General features: G+C 63.8%; 1 protein-coding gene across 1 annotated transcript; it reads left to right on the forward strand.

Moving 5' to 3' along the window:
* Positions 1-17,068: 17,068 nt before the first annotated feature.
* Positions 17,069-25,781, forward strand: MKNK2 (MAPK interacting serine/threonine kinase 2). Its single transcript, XM_058282146.2, has 14 exons — positions 17,069-17,154; positions 17,262-17,380; positions 19,682-19,769; positions 19,851-19,952; positions 20,035-20,132; positions 20,676-20,755; positions 20,940-21,013; positions 21,117-21,221; positions 21,311-21,366; positions 21,451-21,546; positions 21,988-22,182; positions 22,729-22,893; positions 23,608-23,651; positions 23,758-25,781. Exons 2-14 carry the CDS (start codon positions 17,330-17,332, stop codon positions 23,999-24,001), a joined length of 1,398 nt encoding a protein of 465 aa, XP_058138129.1. The 5' UTR covers positions 17,069-17,154; positions 17,262-17,329; the 3' UTR covers positions 24,002-25,781.
* The last annotated feature ends 1,006 nt before the right edge of the window (positions 25,782-26,787 follow it).

Genomic DNA, 26,787 nt, shown 5'->3' on the forward strand with positions numbered 1-26,787 from the left:
ACGACAAGATGATATAACAAGAGACAGAAAGAGAAAAACATAATGAGAGACACGACAAAGCAGGGAGCAGAGGTTCCCAGTGCCTCCTAAAGAGGAAGAGCAGGAAGGCAAGCTGACGCGATAAGATGACGCGACAAGAGGGAAATCATAATGAGAGACCCAAGAAAGCTGGGAACGGAGGCGGCTCAAGCAATCAGGTACCTCCCCCCCACATCGGAGGTCCTGGGTTCGGTTCCTGGTGCCTCCTAAGGAAACAAAGACGAACAGACACAGCAAGTGCACACAACAAGGGGGTGGGGAGAGATAAAATAAATCTTTAAAATATAAAATACCAAAAAATGGGTGGGCTTTTGTAACAGGAATTTATTAGGGTAAAAGCTTACAATTCCGGGGCCTTGGAAACGTCCACATCAGGGTACTGTCAGAGGTGCAGTCGCCAGGGTCGGCTGCTGGCGATACGGACTCTCCCGCGTGGCAAGGCGAGATGGCAGCCGGTCTGCCCTTCCCCCCAGGCCGGCTCTCTCCCCGGCTCAGCTGTGGGCGGCCAGGCCCGGGTTCGAACCTCCCCGGCCCCGACTCTCCAGCTCTGGGCTGCCCGCTGACCCCAGCTCGGCCTCCGCCTCGGCCTCTCGGGGCTTCCTGCTGCAGGTGTGGGTGATCCGGGGTCCTCTCCCTCGCAGGGTCGCGCGGCACCTCTTCTCTCTCCCTGTCTACGCAGGGTCAGGACCCTCCCGCGCCCCGCATCTAAGCAAAGGCCCCCAGCCAAGCGGTCTAATCCAGAGTCCCGCACGCAAGGGCCACTCACCCAGGCTTCGCGTCAGCGCGTCATTTTCTAGGGTCCACGAAAGCCTCAGGCCAGTACATCCGGTCAGTGATTTTGTCCCTGGCTTCTTGGCTGATTTTTTTTTTTAAGATTTATTTATTTCTCTCCCTTCCCCGCCCCCAGTTGTCTGCTCTCTGTGTCTATTTGTTGTGTGTTCTTCTTTGTCCGCTTCTGTTGTTGTCAGCGGCACGGGAATATGTGTTTCTTGTTGTTGCGTCATCTTGCTGCATCAGCTCTCCGTGTGTGTGGTGCCATTCCTGGGCAGGCTGCACTTTCTCTCCCGCTGGGCAGCTCTCCTTACGGGGCGCACTCCTTGCGCGTGGGGCTCCCCTACGCGGGGGACACCCCTGCGTGGCAGGCACTCCTTGCGCGCATCAGCACTGCGCATGGGCCAGCTCCACACGGGTCAAGGAGGCCCGGGGTTTGAACCCTGGACCTCCCATGTGGTACACGGACGCCCTAACCACTGGGCCAAGTCTGCTTCACTCTTGGCCGAATTTTGAGTTTATTCTCCTGCATTTGCTAGGCGGGGACTCACATTTGCGTCCCTTGTGACCAGAATCAGCTGACAGTGGTTCACAGATGACGAGAACCAGCAAAATTAAGTTCAGTGTCGTCGTGGTTTGGAGCTGGACAGACCCCAGAAAAACACGTTCTTGGGAAGCAGTTTTGCCTCAATAGATACAGCGTCCACCTATCACCCGGAGGTCCAGGGTTCAAATCCAGGGCCTCCTGACTCGTGTGGAGCTGGCCCATGCACAGCGCACAAGGAGTGCCGTGCCACGCAGGGGTGTCCCTGCGTAGGGGAGCCCCACGCGCAAGGAGTGCACCCGTAAGGAGAGCCGCCCAGCGCGAAAGAAAGCGCAGCCTGCCCAGGAGTGGCGGACACAGAAGAACACACAGTGAATGGACACAGCAGACAATGGGGGGAGGAGAGAGAAATAAATAATAAATCTTTTTAAAAAAAAGGGAAAGGAACACACGTCCTTAACCCTGACCCACCCCGCGGTGTGGATGTGTTGTAAACAGGACCTTGCCGGGAGGGGGCTTCAGCCGGGCATGGCCGGGCCCAGGCCGAGGGGCCGTGGTCTGTTACTCGAGTCCTTCCCGAGAGAATGAAATGCAGACGGAGCAGGGCGCAGAGCAGCAGCCGGGAGCCGGACGTCACCAGACCCCGGAGGAGCGGGGAGAGGCCGCGAGACGCAGCCACGGGCCACGGAGCGCCGGCGGCACCAGCAGGCCATGGTCTTCGAGAGACAGCATCACCCAGATGACGCCTGGACTTGAACTTTCTCTCGACTTCAAAACCCTAAGCAAAAAAATGCCCATGTTTACGTCGACTCATTTCGCGGCGTTTGCCTGAGCGGCCTGGGAAATGACAGCAAGTACGTGTGTGTGTTGTCCAAAGCCAGGCAGTGGGCCGCAGGTGCACCTGAAGGCAGTGGGTGAAGGCAGAATTAGCTGGAGGGGGCAAAAGGCAGAAAACGAGTAGCTTTTAAAAGCAAGTGATTGAAAATGAGGCGGCAAGAGTGGATGTCCCTAAATCTTCTGAAACAAGAGAAGCACACGTAAAGCACACGTAGGTCAGGAGGTGGCTGTTTTGTCAGTAAAATCCCCCCCCGGTAGCTCCCTCGTCTGACTATTCATTGTCTGCTCATCGTGTCTGCTTGTTGCGTCTGCTCGCCTTCTTTTAGGAGGCACTGGCAACCAAACCTGGGACCTCCCGTGTGGGAGGCAGGTGCCCAAGAACTCGAGTCACATCTACTCCCTGCTCGTTGTACCTGCTCATTGCGTCAGCTGATCACATCTACTCACCTTCTTTAGGAAGCACTGGGAACTGAACCTAGGACCTCCCATTTGGGAGGCAGGTGCCCAGCTGCTTGAGCCACACCTGCTCACTGCTCGTCACGTCAGCTCCTTGTATCTACTCGTCTTCTTTCAGGAGGCACTGGAAACCAAACCTGGGACCTCCCGTATGGGAGGCAGGTGCCCAACTCCTTGAGCCACATCTGCTCCCCGGTTGTTGCATCTCTCATTGTGTCAGCTCATTGCGTCTGCTCATCTTCTTTAGGAGCCACTGGGAACTGACCCTCAGATCTCCCGTGTGGGCTCATCTCTGGCCTCTTGCACGGCAACAACAGAGCCGATTATTTGTGACAGAGGCCCTCGAGGCTCGAAGCTGAAAATATCAACTCTCTGGACAGAAAAGGCTTGTGGACCCCTGACGTAAAGACACAGGCTGGTTCTCCTCTTGAAACACGAAGACCCCCACGTCGGGGTAAAAGCAGAGCCTTGTCTTGTTCTTCTTTTCAGAAGCCGCAGGCGTCGGGGCAGGGGGTGGGGGGTGATGCTCCCACGGTGCAGAGTCTCTGCTGGGCTGGATGGGCGAGTCTCGGAACCGGATGGCGGTGACTGAGCCCAGCGCGGTGCTGACGGCGGTGGCCTGTGTGTGCGAGTGTGGGTAGGCGGGGGAGCCGGAGGTCACAGGTGTGTCAGGGGAACGGAGATTAAGAGCTGGAAGGTGGGACTGCAGCGCAGCGAGCCCGACCGTGAACGCTGGGCCCTGGTTAGTCCACGGGTAAACACGTTCTTTCCTGAATCGTGACAAATGGGCCACGCAAATGCAAGGTGTCCCCAACGGGGCTCGGCGTTTTATGTATTTCATGTGTGATATTTCTGTAAACCTACAACTTCTCTAACAACAAACACGTTATTAAGAAAAGCACATTTTAAAGAACCCACATAGGAAGCAGAACGGTGGTTACCAGGGGTGGCGGGAGGGGGCCTGGAGAGTTACCGCTAAACGAGCAGGAGGGTGCTTGGGAATGGGGGAAATTGTCTGGAAACAGGTGGCAGTGAAAGTTCCACAGTCCTGTCAACGTGCTTCATGCCAAAGAATCGTACGTTTAAAATGGTCACAATGATTCCCGCCCTCCAAGATGGCTCCCTTGTCTGCCTGCTCATTGTTTGCTTGTTGTATCTACTCATTGTCTCTGCTTGCTGTGTCTGCTCATTGTCTCAGCTCGTTGTCTGCTCTTCTTGTTTAGGAAGCATCAGAAACCGAAACCAGGACCTCCCATGTGGGAGGCAGGTGCCCAACTGCTTGAGCCACATCCACTCCCTGCTCACTGTGTCTGTTCATTCGTCAACTTGTTGCATCAGCTTGTTGTGTCTGCTCATCTTCTTTAGGAGGCACTGGGAACTGAACTTGGGAGGGAGGGACCCAATCATTTGAGCCGCCTCTGCTCCCTGCTTTGTTGTGTCTCCCATTGTGTTCTCTTTGTTGCATCAGCTTGCCATCTTGCTCATCTTTTTTAGGAAAATCAGGAACCAAACCCGGGACCTCCCTGTGGTAGGCAGGTGCTCAACCACTGGAGCCACCTCTGCTCCCTGCAATGATTTTTACATTACGTGCATTTTACCACAAGTGAACACAAACTAATTAAAAGAGGCACAGGGAGGATGGCTGCACACGCGTGTGAATAAACATGCTAAAAGCCTGGAACTGTCCACTTTCAAAGAGCAGCTATTAAGATATATCTGAATTATGTTACAATGGAGCTGTCATAAAGTAGACATCGAAAGAGTGAAAGCAGAGACTTAGGCCAAGTTACCTCAAAATAAAGCAAACACAGGAAGGCAAAGATTGCAATTTTAATATCCAAGTTGACTTCCAAGCATGTACGGGACAGACTCTGCTGATTTTGACCCAGGGTAAAATCTACGGGGAAGATACACCAGGTAGAAAAAAACTTTTTGTATGGAAATATATTAAATAAAATTGAAATTCAAGGAAAAATATAGAAAACAATCAGTGAAATAATGTAATCAACATTTTAAGTTACTTGACATTTCTCATAGGCAAATATTTATATTTATATTATACATATTTATATTATATATATATATATACACACACACACACACACACAATTTTCTAGGTTGATTTACTGGTTGCTCTTCAAAATTTTTTGAAACTAGGGAATCCACCCCACCTCTTTTTTCTTTGCCAGAATGCCAAAACTAGAGAACTTAAAACTAGAGAATCCCCTTTTTTGCCAGAATGCCATAGACCGGTGGAAGCATTGGTGAAAATGATTTTAGTTTTTACTTGGCCATAGATTAGACTAGATTAGACTATAAGAAAAATGGTAAATTCTCCCCCAGAGGAAACAGAAACAGAAATTGTCCAGGGCATTGTCTGTCACCAGAGCGCAGTGACACGAGAAGGCGGCAGTGGAAGCGTCCTCAGGCTCAGCCCGGGAACGTGGAAAGCCCCTGGCTGTCCCGCCCTCCCGAGCCCCCCGGAGGGGAGCGCCGCCCGGCGCTCACAGGGGACGACGGCCATCCCTTCCCCATCGCGGTCTCGGCACGTCACGGGGTGGCACGAGAAATTAAATGGGAATTTGGGGGGAAGTTTTGCGGAAGCCGAAGACGACACAGTCAAAGTTCAGAAACTCAGAAATGCATGGAATATATCCGCCATGTTCTATAAGAACACATTTTATCTTTTAATACCATACACATCCCCCCAAATTTACAAGAATGTACCATAAACACCCCACCAAAGACAAAAGAAAAAATTCAGACTTCTTCTCTGGTACGAAGGGAGGGCCGAAAATTTTACACGGATTTTCCAGGCCACGGGGGCGCCGCACCCCGACTCCCGCGACGTGGAAGGAAGGAGCGCACTGGCTTTCGAGCCAGACCATCCCAGAGTGGGGCTCAGACTCCGCAAGGCACCAGCTTCCTCTCCGCAGAACGGAGCCCGCGCACAAATCACCGCAACTCGCCGCGTCTGCTGTCCGCTGACCACGGATAAGCAGCTGGCTGCATCCCTGACCTGTTACCATGGCACGGGCTGCTTCAACATACCAGCTTCAAGCAGCGCACCTTAAACAAACAAACAAAGAATAAAAAATAAATAAAATATAAAAACCAAAGAAAACAAACTTTCAGTCGCCCAGTCTCCGTGGGCCCAAAATCCAGGCGCAGCTCAGCGGGGTCCCCGGCTCCAGCTTCCGGCGCGGTCAGCCTGGGCTGGGGTCTCAGCCGGAGGCTCGACCGGGGCAGGCTCTCCATCGCGCGCCGGTTGGCCACACCCCGTTCCAAGCCCTGGTCTCCCGGGCCCCCAGGACGTCGCCGGCTTTGCCACCAGGGGCACGAGGCCCTTGTCCCGTCCCCTCTGCCGCGTTCCCCAGTTAGGGGCAGGGGCCACCGAGGGTGCCCTTGTTAGAAAGAACGCTGCACCTATAAGAAAACAAGGGCTCACCCGGTTGTGGAGGAGAAAAGAATTTTATTAACCGTCCTGCAGGAACAGGCGCTGGACCTGGATGAAATGGCCAGGGCGCCAAGCAGCAAGGAACGCTGACATTTATACCCTAAACCTGACAGCGGGTCCCTCCCCTGTGCCCCCCTGATTGGGTCCTTCAGGGCTGACAGCCTATCCAGAGATCTAGCTGACTCTCCCGGCTCCCGCTCTGAGTCCCCGCTCCCTACACTCCCCAGGCTGCGTGGGCTTGGGGCCACTTTCACTCCCCTGCACAGTTTTCAAATTTGGCACCATTTTCACTTCTGGACCCGCCCCAGCACTCACCGTTGCCTTTCCCTGCTCTAGCCCCACCCCTGGCACTCAGCATTGGCTCTCCCTGCTCTGGCACCGCCCCCAGCACTCACCATTGGCCCTCCCCACTCTAGCCCCACCCCAACACTCACCATTGGCTCGCCTTGCTCTAGCCCTGCCCCAGGACTCACCATTGGCCCTCCCCACTCTAGTCCTGCCCCCAGCACTCACCATTGGCTCTCCCCACTCTAGCCCCGCCCCCAGCACTCACCATTGGCTCGCCTTGGTCTAGCCCTGCCCCAGGACTCACCATTGGCCCTCCCCACTCTAGTCCTGCCCCCAGCATTCACCATTGGCTCTCCCTACTCTAGCCCAACCCCCAGCATGCAACATTGGCTCTCCCCACTCTAGCCCCACCCCAATACTCACCATTGGCTCTCCCTCTCTAGCCTCACCCCAGCACTCACCATTGGCTCTCCCCACTCTAGCCCCACCCCCAGCACGCCCCATTGGCTCTCCCCACTCTAGCCCCACCCCCAGCACTCACCATTGGCTCTCCCCCTCTAGCCCCGCCCCCAGCACGCCCCATTGGTTCTCCCCACTCTAGCCCCACCTCCAGCACTCACCATTGGCTCTCCCCCTCTAGCCCCGCCCCCAGCATTCACCATTGGCTCTCCCCACTCTAGCCCCGCCCCCAGCACTCACCATTGGCTCTCCCCACTCTAGCCCCGCCCCCAGCACTCACCATTGGCTCTTTCCCCCTAGCCCCGCCCCCAGCATTCACCATTGGCTCTCCCCACTCTAGCCCCGCCCCCAGCACTCACCATTGGCTCTCCCCCTCTAGCCCCGCCCCCAGCATTCACCTTTGGCTCTCCCCACTCTAGCCCCGCCCCCAGCACTCACCATTGGCTCTCCCCACTCTAGCCCCGCCCCCAGCACTATCCATTGGCTCTCCCCACTCTAGCCCCGCCCCCAGCACTCACCATTGGCTCTCCCCACTCTAGCCCCGCCCCCAGCACTCACCATTGGCTCTCCCCACTCTAGCCCCGCCCCCAGCACTATCCATTGGCCCCCTCCTTTTGGTGCCACTTTTCAAATTCCTGGCGCTCGGAAGCCGCTGGCCCCCACCCCTCCCCCCTCCCACAGCCCGCGGGCTCGGCTTCCCCGGGTGGAAATTAAACTTGACCCTTGGCCGCACCCTGGAGAAGCCGCCTTCGAGGCTGCGCGGCGTTTTCGCCGCGGGGCTCCCCAGTCGCCTGCCTGGAGCTGCCTCGGGCCGCCGGGCCGCAGCCCACGTGGCGAGCGGGGGCCGAGGGGCCGGAACCTGCCGCCTCTGGACGCGGTCCCCAGCTTTCCTCCCTCCGGAGCGCCGCTGCCCGCCTCGGCGCTGCTGACGTCCGCGCCAGAACCTTCTCTGGGGCGAGGGCGTCCTGGGCACTGTGGAGTGTTGAACGGCCTCCCTGGGCCCCCCCAGGTGCCAGGAGTCCCTCCAGGCGTGACGACCCCAGATGTCCCGGGACACCTCCCGACATCCCCCGGGGGCAGAGCTAGCCCCGGCACAGGCGCTGCCGACCCCAGGACATTGGCGCCTGCCACGCCCCTGGATAGAATTTGGGAGTTCCTGCCGACGTCACACCCCCGCCACCCTCTGCTCGTTCGTGTTCTGTTTTCTGAGGGGGGGGTGCGGGTTCGTGGCTTTACATGCAGGAGACAGGGCCCCGGGCACCCCACAGGCACCTCAGCCTTTCAAGACTGGCCTCCACGCCGCCCAGGGCGCTGCTGCCAGAGCCTGCGCCGAGCTGCATCTTCTCAAACGTGTCCGACTGTCAGGATTTCCACGGTCTTGGGCGCTGAGCCCTCGGTCCACGCGTGTGTCCGTCACGGCCTCACGCGGACCTCGTTCTCTCCGTCACCCCCAGATCCTCTCCGCGGGGACATGGAGGGAGAGATGCGCTTGGAAGAGGAACTGTCCTCTGACTCGTTAAACATTTTATATTAGAGCAGTTTTATTGAGATATATCCACATGCCATGGGAGCGAGCCAAAGTGGAGCACTGTAGCAGTTTGATAGAATTGATGAATTCCAAAAAGAAATATTGGGTTATGCTTGTAATCTGATCTATCCCTGGGCATGATTGAGTTATGATTAGGGCGTTGAGTCCCTGCCCCTTGGTGGGTGGGGGCTCACAGATTAAAGGCATGGCAAAGGACAGAGTTGAGGGTTTCTGAAGTTGGAGTTTTGATGTTGGAGTTTGATGCTGAAGCCTTAAGCTGGAGCCCTGGGAAGTCAGCTCACAGAGGAAAGAGAAGCCAGCCCCAGGAAGAGAGGAACCCTGAGACCAGAGAGAAGCAAGCCCCAGGAACGTAGGAACCCAGGAAGCCTGAGCCCTCGCAGACGTCGGCAGCCGTCTTGCTCCAAATAGACTTTGGTGAGGAAAGTAACTTATGCTTCATGGCCTGGTATCTGTAAGCTTCTACCCCAAGTAAATACCCTTTATAAAGACCAACCAGTTTCTGGTATTTTGCATCAGCACCCCTTTGGCTGACTAATACAGAATTTGGTGCCAGGAGTGGGGAAGTGCTTTTGCAATTACCAAAATGCTGGAACAGTTTGATAAAAGGGTAAGGGGTATTGTTTGGAGGAATTGTGAGATGCTTGATGGAAAAGGCTTTGAAGAGACTGTTGATAGCAATATGGAAGCTAAAGAGACTTTTTATGGTGCCTTAGAAGTAAATGATGAAACTATTACTGGAAACTGGAGGAAAGTTCCGGAGAACTGGGAAGCGGACGTGCCTCAACTGATACGGCATCTGCCTACCATATGGAGGGTCCAAGGTTCAAACCCAGAGCCTCCTGACCCGTGTGGTGAGCTAGCCCACATGCAGTGCTGCCACGCACAAGGAGTACACCCTGCAAGGAGAGCTGTCCCATGTGAAAAAGCACAGCCCACCCAGTAGTGGTGCCACACACATGGAGAGCTGATGCAGCACGATGACACAACAAAAACAAGACACAGATTCCCAGTGCCACCAAGAATGCAAGCAGACCCAGAAGAACACACAGCGAATGGACAGAGAGAGCAGACAACAGGGGGAAGGGGAGAAAAATAGATAAAATAAATCTTAAAAAGTTCCAGAGAACTTAGCAAGATTAACTCCTGGTGTTTTATGGAAGGCTGAATTTGAAAATGGCGAGCCTGGGCATTCAGCTGAAGAAATTTCCAAAATACACCTGGAGAATGCGGCTTGGCTTCTGCTCGCAGCTTATAGCAAAATGCTGGGTGAGAGAGCTGTAGGAGCAAAACCGCTGTCAGCCTGGACTAAAAAGGACAGGGGAAGGAGAGACCCCCTCGACCCAGTCGGCCGAGCCAAGGAGAAAGGCCCGGAACAGGCTGCTCCCCGTGCCCCACCTTCTCCTCGTCCATCAGTCCAGGCACCCAAAGACACCAAGCGGCTGCGCGGGCTGTTTGTTACGTGGCACCGGGAGCCTCATACGCTCCCTTCAAGGAGGCCCGGCGGGGATGAAACACCACACACTTGGCGGCTGAAAACAACCCGTGAGGCTTCGCGGCCGGCCGGCCGGACCCCCCTGGGCCGAAACCTTGACATCGCGAGGCCGGTGCCTAGCGGGACAGAGCTGTTTCCTGCCTTTTCCATGGCCAAGCCCGGCTCCGGTGCGGAACATTCCGGCTGCCCGATCCGAGCCCAGCTGTGCAGCTTGTCAGAAACCTGGGGGAAGCAGATGTGGCTCGAGCAGCTGAGCACCCGCTTCCAACACACGAGGTCCCGGGTTCAATTCCCGGCCCTGGTACCTAAAAAAAAAAAAGGAAAAGAAAAAAAACGAAACCTGCCGCTGTCACCGGGGCTCGTGCCGCCCCTGGGGTTAGTTTGCTGGGACGATTCGCAGAACTCGTGAAAAACCGCATCATGACAGCCGCTTCATCTAGAAAAAGGATGCAAAGAAGCAGCAGCAGAAGGGAGAGGCCCTGAGGGGTCTGGGGTCTCAGGTGCAGCCTTCGTGGCTTTCCAGCTTGGCACGGTCGCCGTCAACCCTGGAGACCCCTCTGAGGTCCCAGCACCCCGAATTTCTACGGGACCTCGGCACCCAGGCTCCCGGAGGCTGGGAAGGTGGGATTGTGGGCCGCAGCTCAGGCACCTGTTGGTCTTTCTAGGGGGGCCAGCCCCCCACCGCAAGGCTGCAGGTGTGTCCTGGCCCCGCCCTGAGCAACCAGGTGTCTTGACCTTGAAGAACAAGCTGCAAATTCCAAAGACCCCGAGAGGCTTGCACGGGAAGTGACGGCAGAACCCAGCCAGGCTGTCTGTCTACTGCAGGGGCCGTGCTGATGGGTTGTACTGCAAGTCTTTCAGGACACCTCGCCATGGGCTTTGCCCCCAGGGAGACCCCCAGGCTCCCAATCCAGCATGGGGGGGGGTCACCCCAGGCAGGGCAGGGTCAGCCAAGAGCCATGGCCAAAGAGCTCCAAGAGCTCTCTGCCTGCCAGGCCCTGCCCTCACCATTCCTTTTCTCTTTCTTTAACCTTTTTTTTTTTCCTAAGATTTATTTAGCCCTCATTGTTTGTGCTCACTGTGTCCATTCACTGTGTGCATTCTGTGTCCGCTTTGCTTCTCTTTAGGAGGCACCAGGGACCTGGGACCTCCCATGCAGAAAAGAGGAGCCCAATGGCTTGAGCCACCTCTGTTCCCTGCTTTGTTGTGCACTCATTGTGTTTTCCTCCTTGTGTCTCCTTGTTATGTCAGCTTGCCATGCCTGCCTGTCACATCAAATCACCTTTTTTTTTTTTTAAGATTTATTTTATTTATTTCTCTCCCCTTCCCCACTCCCCTCCCCAGTTGTCTGCTCTCTATGTCCATTCACTGTGTGTTCTTCTGTGTCCACTTCTATTCTTGTCAGCGGCACGGGAATCTGTGTCTCTTTGTTGTGTCACCTTGCTGTGTCAGCTCTCCGTGTGTGCAGCGCCATTCCTGGGCAGGCTGTGCTTTTTTCGCACTGGGCGGCTCTCTTTACGGGGCACACTCCTTGTGCGTGGGGCTCCCCTACGCGGGGGACACCCCTGCATGGCACCGCACTCCTTGCGTGCATCAGCACTGCATGTGGGCCAGCTCCACACGGGTCAAGGAGGCTCGGGGTTTGAACCCTGGACCTCCCATGTGGTAGGCGGATGCTCTATCAGCTGAGCCACATCTGCTTTCCACAAGCACTTTTAAGAGTAGGATTTGGTGGCACTGACCACGCTGGCAATTCTGTGCTCTCATCACTGCCACCAGTGACCAAAACGTTTCCATCACCCCAAACGGACACTGCAGCCATGCAGCAGGCGCTCCCCACTCGTCCCCGGGTAACCTCTCGGCCGCTTCTATCTCTAGGAATTTGCTTCCTGCGGCCCTTTGTTGCGATGGGAATCCAGGACATGTGCCTTCGTGGCCAGCTCCTTTCATGGAGCACCGTGTGCCAGGCCCCCACGCCGTCCCCTCTTCACGGCCCACTGACGCTCTATTGTCCAGGTCGCCCTCGTTTTGCTGATCCGCTCGCACGGGGCCGGGCGCCTGGGTTGTCGCTGTGATTTGGGACCAGCAGGACAGTCGCACGCAAAGCCCGGGCTGGGTGCGGCCAAGAGCAGGAGGTGTGGGGTGCAGCTGGCGGCAGGGGGATTGCCACGAGGGACAAGCTGGGGAGTGTCTGCACCCCAAAGCCAGGCTTGCCCTCAGCTCTGGCCTGCCGGAGCCAGGGCCCCCGCCCCCTTTCAGTGCCCACCCCCCACCTCTGGGCACCTCCTCTTGCCATTCCCCTACCCTGGCCCAGCACCCCTCCCCCTCCTTCAAAGCACCCCCTCAAGCGTCCCCCCCCAAACTCCAGGGTGCCAGGCTGGGTGGTTTGTGGGTGTCTGCTTCCTCTACTCCGGCTCAACCCAGCTCTTTCCGGGCCAACCAGTGTCGTCTCTTGGCCCTCCTGTGCCGCTTTTCCTAGACTGGGGACAGGGAGGGAGGGGAGGGAGGGCCCGGGGGGTGGGGCGGGGGTCCGGGGTCCAGGGAGGGTCCTGGTAGGGGGACGTCCCCGGGTCTGGGGTCAAACCGCCGCACCCCCGACCTTCTCGGGGGACCCCTGGTAAAGCGCCGGGCCCTCGCGGGCCGTGGGGGTGCCCGGGGCTGGAGGCCTCGAACCCGCAGACGGGCCCCCGCCCCCGCATTTGCACAGGAGGGTGGGCGAGACGTGTCCGGCGTCGGTTCTTGGAGGTTCCCCGCGAGGCCTGCGGTTCGGGGGCACACCGTGGGTTTTGCCCTGCTATTGCCCACCTGGGGAAACTGAGGCTCAGAGAGCCTGGGGGCCTAGCCTGGAGCCACACAGCAGGGCAAGGCAAAGAGCCGGGGTCGGCCCCGGGCCGCGGACCCCCACCCGCGGCCTGCGCCCTCCGCCCGCTGGTGAGCCGAGCGCTGAGATTCCCGTGCGCGGAGACACCCGTGCGCGCGGTCCCTTTAAAAGGGGCGCGGTCCTCCGCGCGGGGGCCGCGACAACAACAACCCCATTGGCTGGTCGGTGGGCCCCGGCCCCGCCCCACGCCCTCAGCCCCTGGAAGCCTATTGGCCCAGCGTCTGGGTCCGCCCCGCCCCTCGCCTTGAGAGCCCCGGCGCCGCGCCGGGTTCCGCTGACGCAAACGCGTTGCCCCGGCAACCTCTGCCGGCGCCGGGGGCGAAGGGGCCTGGGTGCTGCAGCCAGGGCGCAGGCGCGCAGCCCGCGGGACGCGCAGCCCGGGCTCCCCACGTCCGCGGGCGCCGCGGTGGGGACGCCGGAGTGGGGACGCCAGGGTGGGGGTGTCGCAGGGTGGGGGGCGCCCCGGCTAACCGGAATGAGGAGGAGACTACGGTCCTCGGTGGTGGCCGCGCGTGGGAACCCTTGGCGAGGGCCGCGCAGCACTCGGCCACGCAAGCACATGTCCCCGTGCAGGGAGGGTCCCCACTCTGGACACATCACCCCAGCCCCAGTCCCCGCAAGGGCCCCTTCCATCCAGGGGCGGCGGCCAGGGAGCTGGGCGGACTTGCCTCAGTTTCCCCATCTGCAAAATGGGACCGCCCTGGTGCCACGCCAGTTCACGCACGTGGGAGTCCCCCGCGGCTGCTGGGACCTGGCCGGAACCGGGGTGGCGGGAGAGGACGCCTGTCAGCCCCCCACGGTTTTGGAGGTCACGGACCGGCGTGGGCCTCGCTGGGCTAACGTCAGGGGTCAGCAGGTTCCTTCCCCAGGCTCCAGGGAAGAATCTGCTTCGTGGCTTTTGACCCCCAGCTCCTAGGGGCCGGGACCCTCCTCCATCAGGCCAGCCTGTGAGCATCTTCCGGTCTCTCTGCTATGGTGGTCAAGTCCTCTCTGGCTCTGAGCCACCTCCTTGGGGCCTCTCACTTAATCACAGCCACCAAGTCCCTTTCTCCCCATCAGGGGCCACGGTCACGGGTTCTGAGATTAGATCGCGGTGAGCCCGGCTGTCAACAGGACATCCAAAGCGGAGGGTCATCCGCCACCCCCAGCCGGGAAAGGCTCTTGGGACTGGCAGAGGATTTGGGGCCAAGTGAGCTGAGTGGTGTGTGGCCCGGCCAGGGCAGGGGCCAGCAAAGCCAGACACCTGTCCAGCCCCGGAGTAAATGTCCCCGGGAGAACCCCCTCCCTGTCCTCTAGGCTCCTAGAAGAGGAAATGAGCTGAGCACAAATGCCTTCCCGGTCCCTGGGGCAGGGTGGTGGCCTTCAGCCAGCCCTGCCCGCCACCTGACCCCACCCCACTTGGGGCCTGTGCAGCCTGAGCTCGCGGCCACACCCTCCTGCTTTCCAGTGTCCCTGCCCTCTCCCCACCCCCAGTGCCGGCCCTGGCGGTGTCCCCAGGACTGCTGAGCCCTGGAATGGGGCGGGCGTGAGTCAGCCGGCAGAAGGGACACTTTACAGCCACTTGCATCAGATGTTCCAGCCGCGTGGCCCCACTGGCCGGGGGCCCCGGAGGACCCCACCCCTGCCCCTCGCGCATCCGGGGACCCCCCCTCTGGGGTGGGTGCTTCTTATCCCCGCGAGGCCACATGGCAGCCCTTGCACACCCGCCGTGGGGCTCAGGGCCAGCCACACAGACCCCTGACCCAGGTGCCTGGCTCTGGGGAGGAACCAGGGGACACGGCTGCCCTCCGGCCCCCAAGGCACAGGCTTGGGAGGAGTGGCCAGAGAACAGTGTAGGGGTCTCAGCCGCGGCCACATACACCCGTCTCTGCCCCCACACGTACACCCGGCCCCAGGCGGCTCTAAGTGCGCGCCTGCCTCCACTGGCACAGCACGTCCCCCAGATCCGCTCACACACTGGGATGTACCCGCAAGCGTTGGGAAGCTGCGGCCACACACTATCGGATGTTGGGAGTACAGACAAAACACGGGGTGCCCACTTAGATCCAGACTGCCCCTGGGTAACTGGGGTAGACTTAGCCCAGGATCCTGGGCTCTGGCTGCCTGGCCGGGCCTGAGCAGAGGGTCAGAGTGGCTCCCGTGCAGCCCTGCCCTCATCCCTGGCAGTGGGTGTGTTTTTTAGCTGTTGGCAAACCTGGGTGCTGGGGCCGAGGTGGCCTGCAGCCAGGGGAGGGGACGGCTGGGGGCTGGGGGTTTGGTTTCCACTGAGGTAGGATGCTTCCTCCGCCCCCGCCACTCAGGGGCCCTGCCTCATTTCCTGTTTGTCCTTCCAGTACCTTCTCCTGGCTTCCGTGGCGCCAGGCTGGCTCTGATCCCCCAGGGCAGTCCAGAGCCCCCCACTTTTCAGGGTATGGGTGGGGGATCCCAAGGGGCAGCCCAGCCCCCATGGCCTCTGGAAGGACAAGGAGAAGTAGGGGCCACCAGTGCGGGGGGGCAGGGTGCTGGCCTCCCGCCTCTCCAGCCAGGCAGGTCCCCTCCCCAGGACACCTGGGGGGCCATATGGGGGTGGCCGAGCTGGCCCCGCATACCCGCCCCCCAGACCTCCCTGCCTCCCTGGCCCTGTAGAAGATGCCAGGGGCAGGGGCCGCCTCCGCTCCCAGCATGCTCTGGGCGTTCTCACCTGCAGCCCAGGGCCAGCAAGGGCTGTTGGGGGCCAGGGGGGAGCAGGTCCTGGGAGCAGTGCTGGGCCCCCATCCCTGCTTGGGGAGCACACCTGCGCCAGCCATCGCACCCCGAGCCAGCCCTGAGCACCTGGGGCCTGCCCCCGCCCCCCGGGGGATAGACACGCCCCAGCCTCCCGCTGGAAAGGGGCGCGTGGACTCCCAGTGCACGTGGACAAGCAGGTACTGAGGCCCCACGGTCCTTCCCACCTGCTGGTGGCTAGAGGGCACCGGCCAGGCCAGCAGGGAGCTGGGCCAGCCGACGCGTCTCCACACACGCACGGCCCCAGAGGGGCGGCGTCGAGGCCTGGGGCCTGGCTGGCCGGTTCCTGGCGGTCCCTTCCGAAGGCCCCTCGGGGTAGCTCAGGACAGGCGTCCTCGAGGGCTGTCCAGGGGGCGACTGCGGCTGCGTCCTCTCTGAGCTGAGGGTCTGCGTGGGGGGCGATCAGGGATGGGCGGCGGAAGCCTCTGGAAGGACAAGCTGGGGGCTGGGGCCGAGGGAAGGGCAGTCCACCCGGCGTGCCCAGGGCGTGGGGTCCGACAGGAAAGGGGGCTGGCGAAGGGCTTGAATCAGGGACGGGGGGCGGCGTCCATCCCCCTGCTGGGGGCGCCCAGCCCCGTGGGACTGTTGGACCCCAGGCCTCGGGCTCGGTCCTGGTTTGTTCCGGATGGGGGTGAAGATGTGTCCCCACTTCTCCCTGAAACCGTCCTGCCAACAGTGGGAGGGGCTCTTGGGGAGGGAGGCTGAGCGCTGGCCGGACGGAGGGGGGATGCCCCTGGGTCTGGGGACACCTGGGCCGGGTCAGGGAAGCGGCAGGCGGGAACCGTCATCTCGTTCAGCGTAAAAAGCAATGAATTCTGATGCGGCCGATGAACCCCAAAAACACGATGTTGGGTGAAAGGGATCAGACCCAAAAGGACACGTGGTTCTGCTTGCGTGAATTATCCCCGTGGCAAATCCACGGAGACAGGGGCTGGGGGAGACTGACAGGGACTATTTTGTAATTAAATAGAAGTAGTGGTTACACGACATGGTGACTGTGCTAAATGACGCTGAATTGCTCACTTCAAAAGGCTAATTTATGTCGTGCGGTTTTCACTTGTATAAAAAAACAATAGGAATGACGGAGCCACAGCAGGTTCTAGAGCGGAGGAGTTGCACGCAGGAGTCAGTGTATCCTGAGCTCAGGCCCCCAGGCAAGGGGAGTTGCCCCGTGAGGGCCTGGGGGACAGGACACGGCCCAGCGCGAGGGTCCCGCGGGTGCCCACGAAGGGTCCCTGGGCTGCGCGGTCCGAGCGCCGGGCAGGCCGCGGGGTACAGGTGCGCGCCAGGGAGCGCGGCCCCGCCCCGCGCCGGAGCGCGCAGCCGCACTCGGCGCCCGACTCGCCCCGCCCCGCGGCGCGCGGGGGGCGGGGCCGTCGGGGGCGGGGCCGGGCGCGGCCGTGCCTATAAAAGCGGCGACGGCGGGGCGCGCTCGGCTCCTCTCGGCGGCGGCGGCGGCGGCGGCAGCGGCCCAGGCGGAGGCGTCCGCGGCGGCGACGGCGGCGGCGGCGGCGGCGGCGGCGGCGCTGCTGCTGCTCCCCGCGCGGTCCGCGGAGCGGGGTCCGGGCGGCGCGACGTCGGGCGGCGGCACTGCGGCCCCGGCCCGGGCCCGACCCCGGTGAGCGCGGCCCGCCGGCCCCGGCGGCCTGGGTGACCCCGGCCCCGCCGCCCCCCGGCCCGGGCCCCGCGGCCGCTCAGCGCCTTCCTTTGTCTGCCCCGCCGCAGGCTCCCCTCCCGGCCGCCCGCCCCCCGGCCCTGCGCCCCCAACCCCGCTGGCGGGGCCCGAACGGAAGATGGTGCAGAGGAAGGCCGCCGAGCCTCAGGGCTTCCGCCGCTCGCTCCAGGTCAGGCCCGGGGGCGGTCTGGGGGCCCGGGGCTGGACCCCTCCGAGCGGCGGTGGGTGGGGGCGCGGGGCTCGTGCCCTGCCCCCGCCCCGCTTCCCGGGCTCAGTGTGCGTTGGTGGGGGGGGAGGCCCTGGGAGCCGGCGGGCCGCAGGTGGGTCCCCACCTCTGTGCGGCCTGGGGGGCACCTGTCTCCAGGGTCCCCAGACCGCGCTGGGTGCCCTCTGCCCGCGGGGCCCTGCAAGCCCCAGCCCGACGCGCCGTGCCGGGAGGGGTGGGAGGCCATGGGGTGGTGCAGTGCGCCCCAAGGAGCCGCGGCCCGGGCCGGGGTGCCCCCAGGAACGGAGAGGGCCGGGTGCTCCCGGCCACCCCGGGCCCAAGGGCCATTTCCTGGCAGAGCGGGAAGTTTCCGCGGTGGCCCTGGTGGCCGCCGGGTCCGGGTGGCAGCTGAGCGTGTCCATGGGGGAGGGCAGGTGTGGCGCAGGGGGCCCCGGGGGCCTGGCCCCGGGGACGCAGTGATGTCAGCGGGCTGCCCCACCCGCCGGCCGCCTGGCTTATGTAATGGCCTCCTCGGGCAGGGACTTGGGGGCGAGTGAGCGTGGTTGCGGGTGTGAGTGTGCTGTGTGCACACCGGTGGGAGGAGCGAGCGGAGTGCCTGGGGAAGGACCCCGGGGCCAGAAGCGTCCCCGGGACATGGGCGTCCCGGGCAGGCCCTGGGCCCTGGCGGGATCGCGAGGGATCCAAGCCTCCCCTGGGCCCCGAGACGGGGTCAGCGCGCGGGGCTGGTGCTGCCGCCAAGGCAGGCTCGTGCTTCTGGATGGTTCCAGCTGCCTCCTGCCAAAGCCTGCTGACTCGGGCTGCGGCCAGCCCCGGGCCCAGCGGCCGCCCACGCTGCTGGGCCCAGAGGCCGTCTGTGCACGGCCACCCGCCAGGCCGGAGGGGAGGGAACCGGACCACCCCCCCGGGGGGCCGGAGGAGCACCGCACGGGCCAGTCGCCCCCGCGGCTGCGGCAGCAGGAGGGCAGCTCTGTCGGGGTCTTGTGCTCGGTGGCCTGGCAGGTTCGGAAAGGCGGGCGTTGGCGTGGGTCCCCGCAGGTGGGTGACCTCCCCAACTTGCTGTGGCTTCCCCATCCACCTCTAGGGTCAAGGATTTCTGGGATGGGCGCGTGGGGTGTGGCAGCTACAGCCAGGGCTTGCAGCCAGGTCCAGCGGACACCCTGGGTCCTTGGGGGTGCTCCCCTGTCCCCCATCTCAGCTGTGCGGCTGAGCGGGGCAAGGTGGCGGCCAGGTAGCCAGGAAGCCTGCCCCGCCGCCCCCTCCCACCCGCCAAGCCCCGTGCTCTGCAGGGGCCTTATCAGGCCTTATCGGGCGGCCCAGCCAGTGTTGGCAGGAGCTGCCCGTGTGTGGCGTCCAGCTCCCTGTGGGGCACCCCAAGGAGCGCGGGGCGGGGCTGGCCACAGCTGTGGCCGTGTCCCTGCTGGGACTCCCAGCCACGGTCAGGAGTGGGCAGGGGCCCGGGCTGGGGACTAGGGACCCTTCCCTCGCAGCCTCCCGTTGACCTGCGCTGCCCCTGCCGCCGGCCTTCCTGGCAGGTGGGGATGGACGGTCCCTCCTCTGGGGGAGCCCCCACTTTGTGGCCAGTCCTCAGTCAGGACTTGGAGCCCTACTTCTCACCCCTCGTCAGTCCCCTCCGTACCCCGCGTTTACAAGTGCTTGCCCACCCCAGGGTCCCCAGCATGGGGTGGGGAGCTCTGTGTCCCGCTGTCCAGGCGCAGCCCACCCATGCCGAGGGCTGTCCGACCTCCCTTATTGCGGGGACCAGAGCAGCCTGCCCGGACTCTGGCTCAGCGTGCCGGCACCCCTGGCCCCACCCTCGGGCCAGCCCCTCTCCCCACCCAGCTCTGCACTAAATTTACAGATACCCCTGGCTCAGGCCGGGGCTAAAGGCAGGGAAGGCGGCAGCACCCATTTCTTAGGAGGGAAACTGAGGTCTGAGAGGTGAGGGCCTTGCCTGAGGCCCCGGGTGGGGTGTTGAGCCCTGTAGGGACACTGGTGACACCCCTCCCTCCCGTGGCCTCGGAGGACCCTGCCAGCTCAGGGGTTGGCCTGGCCGCACCCCCCTCCCTGGGACCTGGGTGGGGGCTGGGAGGTGCCCCGCAGGATGAGGGGCGAGGCTGCAGCCCCCCGTTTGCCAGCAGGGAGGCCCTCGGGGTGAGGCAGCCTGCGGGGGTCCCCCTGGTTGTAGGTGTGGCCTCGGGGAGCTGGGCGGGGCCCGGGCCTGAGCTGGGCCTCGTCTCCCTGCAGGGCCCGAATCCCTTCGAGCTGGCCTTCTCCCTGGAGCACGTCCACCGCGGAGACCCCGACTTTGGCCTGGAGTGCCCGGCCCGCCCTGGTGAGGCACCACGGGGTGAGGACCTGCGGGAGGGGCGCCGGCCAGCCTGGGGGCCCCGGCCTCACCCCCGCCTCCCCGCAGATGTGCCCAGCAGCCAGCCCATTGACATCCCCGACGCCAAGAAGAGGGGCAAGAAGAAGAAGCGGTGCCGGGCCACGGACAGCTTCTCAGGCAGGTTCGAAGGTGAGTGGGCCGGGGGCCGGGGTGCTGCCGGGATGCAGGGGCCAGAGGGGCGGCTCTCATGGCCCCGCCCCGCTGCCCCCAGACGTCTACCAGCTGCAGGAGGACGTGCTGGGGGAGGGCGCCCACGCGCGCGTGCAGACCTGCGTCAACCTCATCACCAATCAGGAGTACGCCGTCAAGGTGAGGGCCGCCGCCCCGCCCGGCCCCACCGCCCGGCCCCTTCCCTGCAGCCCTGGCTTCGGCACGCCTGGGGTGGTGCTGGGGAAAACCCGCGTCTAAAAACGGCCCCAGCGCCTGCTCTGCCGGGTGACTCAGGCCACCCCTGAGGATCCGGGTCACTCCGCGCTAAGTCTTGAGACAGGGAGGCGACCACGTGGGCTGGCACGAGCATGAGCCAGGCTCCCGGGCCAGGGGCATCTGCCCAGGCTGGCTGAGGGCCATGCAGCGAGTCAGGGCTGGCCAGTGCCCCGAGCTCTCCTGACCGCACCTGCCTGGGGCGGGAAGGCCACTGAGTCCTGGGTGGTCCTGGCAGCAGATAAGGTGGGAGGGGCTGCTGGTACCTCTGGCCCAGGACCAGGGGCTCAGAGCCACCTGCTGCAGCCCACCCCAGTACCCTGGCCTGTGTGGGCCACGCAGTCTCAGGTTCTGGCACATTCCATGGGGCGAGCCCCACTCTCCCCGGCTGCAGGGGTCTGGCTGACCGAGGTCCCCTGCGCTTTCCAGATCATCGAGAAGCAGCCGGGCCACATCCGGGGCAGGGTTTTCCGGGAGGTGGAGATGCTGTACCAGTGCCAGGGACACAGGTAAGGCAGCATGCAGCCCAGCGAGTGTGTGCTGGGCACCACCTGCGTACCAGGCCTGTGCTGGGGGTCGTGGGGGTCCCTGCTGGGGACCAAGGGGAAGGGTGGGCCGGGGGACGTCAGCAGGTGGGCTCGTTGAGGAGGCAGAGGCCTCTGGGTGCCACAGCACCTCCTTCCCAACCCCCAGGAACGTTCTGGAGCTGATCGAGTTCTTCGAGGAGGAGGACCGCTTCTACCTGGTGTTTGAGAAGATGCGGGGAGGTGGGCGGGGCCCGCGTCCTGCCTGGGGGGCTGAGGGTAGAGGGGTCCCGTGGGGACCGGGCAGGGCCGGCCCGGAGGTGAAGCCCCCGCGCCCCCTCTGCAGGTTCCATCCTGAGCCACATCCATCGGCGGCGGCACTTTAACGAGCTGGAGGCCAGTGAGGTCGTGCAGGACGTGGCCAGCGCCTTGGACTTCCTGCACAACAAGGGTGCGCCCCCCCCACACCCCGCCCTGCCCCCGGGGCGACCGCGCCCTGCCCCCACCCCTAATAACCCTCCGGCTTGCTTCTCCCCCCAGGCATCGCGCACAGGGACCTGAAGCCCGAGAACATCCTCTGTGAACACCCCAACCAGGTAAGGGGCGCGGGGTGTGTGGGCGGGACCCCCCCGGGGGCCGGGACTGGCCTCACCCCCCTCCCCGCCACGCCCACCGCCCAGGTCTCCCCGGTGAAGATCTGCGACTTCGACCTGGGCAGCGGCATCAAGCTCAACGGGGACTGCTCCCCGATCTCCACCCCGGAGCTGCTCACCCCGGTGAGGCCCGGGGCGCCGGAGAGGGAGGGGCGGGGCGGGGAGGAGCGGGAGGGGCGGGGCGGGGAGGGGCGGGCGGGCCGGGGCCAGGACCGGGACCTGTGGTGTCGGACCTCGCGGGCCGGACCCGCTCGGCCGCCGTTGAGGGGGTGGGGCGCGGAGCGCGGGCTTCCGCTCGGCAACAGCCACTGATTGGGCGGGCTCCCGCTCGACAACAGCCGCTGATTGGGCGGGGGGCGGCGGGCGGGCGGGGTCCCGCTCGACAACAGCCGCTGATTGGGTGGGCCCAGCGGCCGCCGCCGATAGGGCCGCAGGGTTGTGGGGCGGGCCCAGGGGCCGCGGCTGGCTGGGCGGGGCGGGCTTCCCCTCGGCGCGCTGTACGTGCTGCCGGGGATGTACGTGACGCCGGGCCCGCGCCCCGGCCCCGCCCCTTCCCGCCCCCAGTGCGGCTCCGCCGAGTACATGGCGCCCGAGGTGGTGGAGGCCTTCAGCGAGGAGGCGAGCATCTACGACAAGCGCTGCGACCTGTGGAGCCTGGGCGTCATCCTCTACATCCTGCTCAGCGGCTACCCGCCCTTCGTGGGCCGCTGCGGCAGCGACTGCGGCTGGGACCGCGGGGAGGCCTGCCCCGCCTGCCAGGTGGGGGCGTGTCGGGGGCGGGGCCGAGCCTGCAGGGGCGGGGCCGAGCCTGCGGGGGCGGGGCCGGGCGGGGCGGGGAGGGGCCTGGGCGGGGAGGGGAGGGGGCGCTTTACTCTCTGGAGTCGCACCTTGTCTCCTTTTTCATGTTTTTGTCTTTTAGGTGTAATAACTTAATGCACTTGTGTTTCTTAACCAAGTCACTCTAACGTTAATTGTGCTCCTCAATTCCTAATTCTCACCCCTACTTTTTCCTACTCTTACCTTTTTTTTTGTATTTTTCTTTTTTATGCTTTTTCCTTTAATACAATAATTCTCTATCCTTGATTTTCTACTCTTACATCTCATTTTCTATAGCTGTTCCCAATCTTAATCTTAATCCTGCCTATTTGTTTACTTGTTATTAAATTCTTGTTTTTTATCCCTACCTTTTTTTTTCTCCTCCCCGTTTCCCTGCCGTCAGCCCTGGGGGGTTGGGGTCCCCCTTTGCCTGGGCCCGCGGGTGCCCTCTCCCCCGGGGTGGCCGGGCTGAGCGCGCTGCCCCCACAGAACATGCTGTTCGAGAGCATCCAGGAGGGCAAGTACGAGTTTCCCGACAAGGACTGGGCGCACGTCTCCTGCGCTGCCAAAGACCTCATCTCCAAGCTCCTCGTCCGTGACGCCAAGCAGAGGCTGAGCGCCGCCCAGGTCCTGCAGCACCCCTGGGTGCAGGGGGTGAGTGTGGGCTCACCCGCAGGCCGGGTGGGTGGGGCCGGTGCCCCTAGGAGGCTCCCGCGGGCATGTCTTCCCTCCCGTCCCACCTTATCATCTCGGAGCTGCTCTTTACTTAGAGGTCACCTGGGGATCCTCTTGTAACCCTTCCAGGCCTCGCGGGTCTACAGGGGAGCACGGGTGGGGAGCGCAGAGTGTGGGAGCGGTCCAGAGCTCAGGAGGGAGGCCTGGGGGCCTTGGCACACCCATGGGCAAGGAGTGGCGGGGTCCGCGCCCGCCCAGGGCAGCAGAAAGACTGCTAGTCGGTGACCCCAGCGAGGGAGCCAGGCTCGGGGCTTGGGGGCTTGAGGGGCACGGTGGAAGCTGGGGGTGGTGCCCAGGAAGGAGAGGGGGCCGGGCAGGGTGCAGAGTGGGTTGTCGCCAGGAGTGCCTTGCTCACAGGGCCGGGGGCCGCTGCCCCCATCCCGGCGTCCCTGCGGCAATCCTGGCGGGAGGCGGGGCCACCAGGGGCCCCAGGCTTGGCCTGCAGAATCCCCCTGCCCCGGGCGGGCAGGTGGGCTGGTCTCCATGACCGCGTTCCACGGGAGCTGGGTGGGCGTCGAGGCCTCTGTCCCCACCCCCGTGTCCTGACGAGTCCCGGGATCCCGTTCCCCGGGGTGGCACGCAGGCCTCCAGGTGGCCAGGCCGCGGGCTCCAGCGCCCCCCTTCTCGTTGCAGCGCGCCCCGGAGAACACGCTGCCCACGCCCATCGTCCTGCAGAGGTGAGGGCGGGTGGGGACACCCCCCTCCAAGAGGTTCCGCGGGGGTGTGGGGGAGGGCAGTGGGGATAGCTTCCTCCGCCTGGTGACACCTACCCGTCACCTGCAGGAACAGCTGTGCCAAAGACCTGACGTCGTTTGCAGCAGAGGCCATCGCCGTGAACCGGCAGCTGGCCCAGCGCCAGGAGGACGCGGCCGGGGAGGCCGGCCCGGGCCAGCCCGTGATCATCCGGGCCGCCTCGCGCTGCCCGCAGCTGTCGCCGCCCTCAGCCTCCCAGCTGGCCCAGCGGCGGCAGAGGGCCAGCCTGTCGGCGGCGCCCGGCCCGGTGGTCCTGGTGGGCGAGCGCGCGTGAGCGGCCCGCGCTGCAGAGCTGCTGCCCGCCCCGCGGGCCGGGGGGTGCGGGGCCTCCCCGGGGGGCGCCTCTTTCTCTCTGCTTCTTTCCTTTTTGTGTTTCGTGACCCCGTGAAGAGTGAAGCAGGTGCTCGGGTAGCCAAGGGAGGGCCTGCCCCGTCCCCCCGCCCGCGCAGGGGTGGCCCCGCCCACCTGTACTGTGAAGCCTGCTCCTGGCCCCCGTGCGCCCCCTCGTGCCCCCCACGTGCCCCCCGCTGCCTAGGAGGGCAGCCCCGTCTTCCAGGTTGGGGTGGTGGCCCAGGGATGCCCCCTTTCCTCTCCCCCCACTGGGTTGCCGCTCCCCTTTTCTCCCTCCCCCCTCCCCTTTTTCTTCTCCCCCCACTGGGTCGCTCTCGCCCCATCCTCAGTATTTCAGGGACAGGCCGGCCCCGGGCCACCCCCTCGAGACAGCAGCAGCTCGCTTTCCCCTGCGCCCCACATCCCTCCCTGGGGCTTCCTTGGGTCCCCCCCACCTGTGGCCCACCAGCCGCGCCTGTGTCCCCCCCGCCCCTTTCCCGTGAGAGCTGACAATCGGGCCTTCCTCAGAGGCCCCCGCCTGTCCAGGCCGATGGCCCCGGCCGCTGACCTTGCCTTTCAGGGGACGTTGGGGACCGCGACCCTCCCGCTCACTCCCGGGGCGGGGCCGGCACCTGCTGCTCAGCCCTGCCTGACCCCCCCCACATCTGTACCCCGGGGGGGCCCTGCAGCCGAGGCGGGGGCCACAGGCACCTGCCTGGGTGCCGAGGGCCCCCCCCAGGGCTTGGGCAACTGGCTGCAGAGGCCGTCACCCCCCCCAGAGCTGGGGCCTGGACCCGGTGCCCCCGCCACGGCCCCCTGCACCTCCTGCCTCCAGGAAGAGGCGCGGCCGCCCCCTCTAGGAGCCCAGGACAGCGGCCCCGGCCGCCCGGCCCCTCAGGTCAGCCACCGCGTGGCCGCTGCTCGGGGACACCGCCACCGGCCTCGGCGCGGGCGAACACTCACTATGCAATCGCGCCGCCGCCCACACGCGGCCCCGCCGTGGACTGTCGGGGCGGGCGGTGCCGGGGCACCGTCTGCTCAGGTGGCCCCGGCAGGGCTGGCCTCGTCCCCCAGTCGGGGTTGCGCGCGGCTAGTTAGTTTTTTTAAACCATCAGGTGACTTTGACTCCCTGTTCTCAGAGAATACTTGAATGTCGGGGCACGGGCCGGGGGCTTGGGGGCGGGGCCCGCCCGGTCCTCCCAGGTCACGGCCACGGTCCCGGGGGCGGTGGCGAGCCGGCACCCCTTCCCGGGCCTCGCCCCCACCCCTGGGCCGGCCTCCCGGAGGGGCCGGGGCTGCCGCCCCACAGCGTTTCTTGCCCGTCGGCGGTTCCGCGTTTTTGCAACTGGGGATTCTCTGCCGTTTTGTAAAAAAAAAAAAAGACAAAAAAAACCATAAAAAGAGCGCCCGTGCCCTCCGCCCACCATGCCACCTGCAGCGCCTGGACTGCGAGGCGGCACCTGGCCATGCCCAGGACCTGGGCAGCCCCCGGCCATGCAGGAGGCGGGGGGACGGCAGCGTCTAAATGTTGAGATGTTTGGAAAAAAAAAAAAAAGACAAAAAAAAGTTTTCAGAGGTTTTCTAAGCGGGGGAAGAACATGCAAGCACTTTAACTCCGTGTACCAGGGAACGGACACAGCCCCGGAGTCGTCCTTTATACCGCCGTCAGCGCCGGAATTTTGTATCCTGTTTTGTAAGGATTTAATAAAAGTCATAAAAACCCACCGCGTGCACCTGCTCCCTGTCCTGCTGCTGCTGTGAAACGAGCGGCCCCCGCGCTAGCGAAGCTAAACCTGCTTGTTACGTGTGCCCGCCCAGGGTGGCCGAGAGCCTGGGGGCTGCACGGCCTGGGGTCCTGTGGCCTCGCCCATCCCGTCCCTGCGGTCAGGAAAGCAAGGCCAAGCCAAGGTCAAGGGGGGAGGGAGCATGCGAGGGGGGCCGCTGGGGGGCCAGAGACACTGCCCAGGCAGCGCCGTCCAGCCAAGCCCGGCTGGCTCGAGCACCAACCCCCACGGGGCCCGTGCCCTCCGCTGTGATTAAGTTCTTGCTGTATGCAGTGACCTGCACCAGGTCCCGTGGCAGCAGTGAGCCCGTCGGCCAGGGGGGAGGCCAGGGAGGGCTTCCGGGAGGGGGGGGCCCAAGAGAGCCCAGAAGCCATTGCCGCCCCCCCGGCTGCCGTGCACCTGCCAGGTGAGGTCGCGAGCAGGTGGCGCGGGGCCGGGGTCAGCCAACGGCACAAGTGAGACTTCTTCGATACAGGCCACCCGTTCTAGCGTCCGGGTCAGTGGCACTTAGTGTTCTCCCTGCCTAGTCAACTGTCCCCGCTAGTTCCAGGACGCTGTTGTCACCCGCCGTACAGTCACCCCCACTCCCTCCCCCGCCCCCCGCGAACGCGGCCGCCCTCAGTCCGGATTCGCTGCCCCTGGCTGTGCGGACGCGGGTAGCACTCGCCCTTGCTGGCCGGCCGCCTCGCCTTCCAGCCGCACCCTGTCCTCACTGTCCCAGAAGCTCGGTCCTCTCCATGGCGAGTGCCACCCGGTGCCAGAGGCCCCCCGGGGGTCCCGGGCTGTGGCCCCTTCCCGCCACCGGCTGCCTGGGCGCGCAGAGCTCTGCATAGACGGAGCTTGCCTTTGTCCTCGCCAGCGTGCCCCGGACCCCCGCCCTCTCCAGCCTCACCCCTAGGCCAGCCGGCTCCGTTCCCGCCCCCACCCCCTCCCTGCCTCCCTTCTA

Source organism: Dasypus novemcinctus, chromosome 19, assembly GCF_030445035.2.
Source record: "Dasypus novemcinctus isolate mDasNov1 chromosome 19, mDasNov1.1.hap2, whole genome shotgun sequence".
In the NCBI taxonomy this organism is placed as follows: domain Eukaryota; kingdom Metazoa; phylum Chordata; class Mammalia; order Cingulata; family Dasypodidae; genus Dasypus; species Dasypus novemcinctus.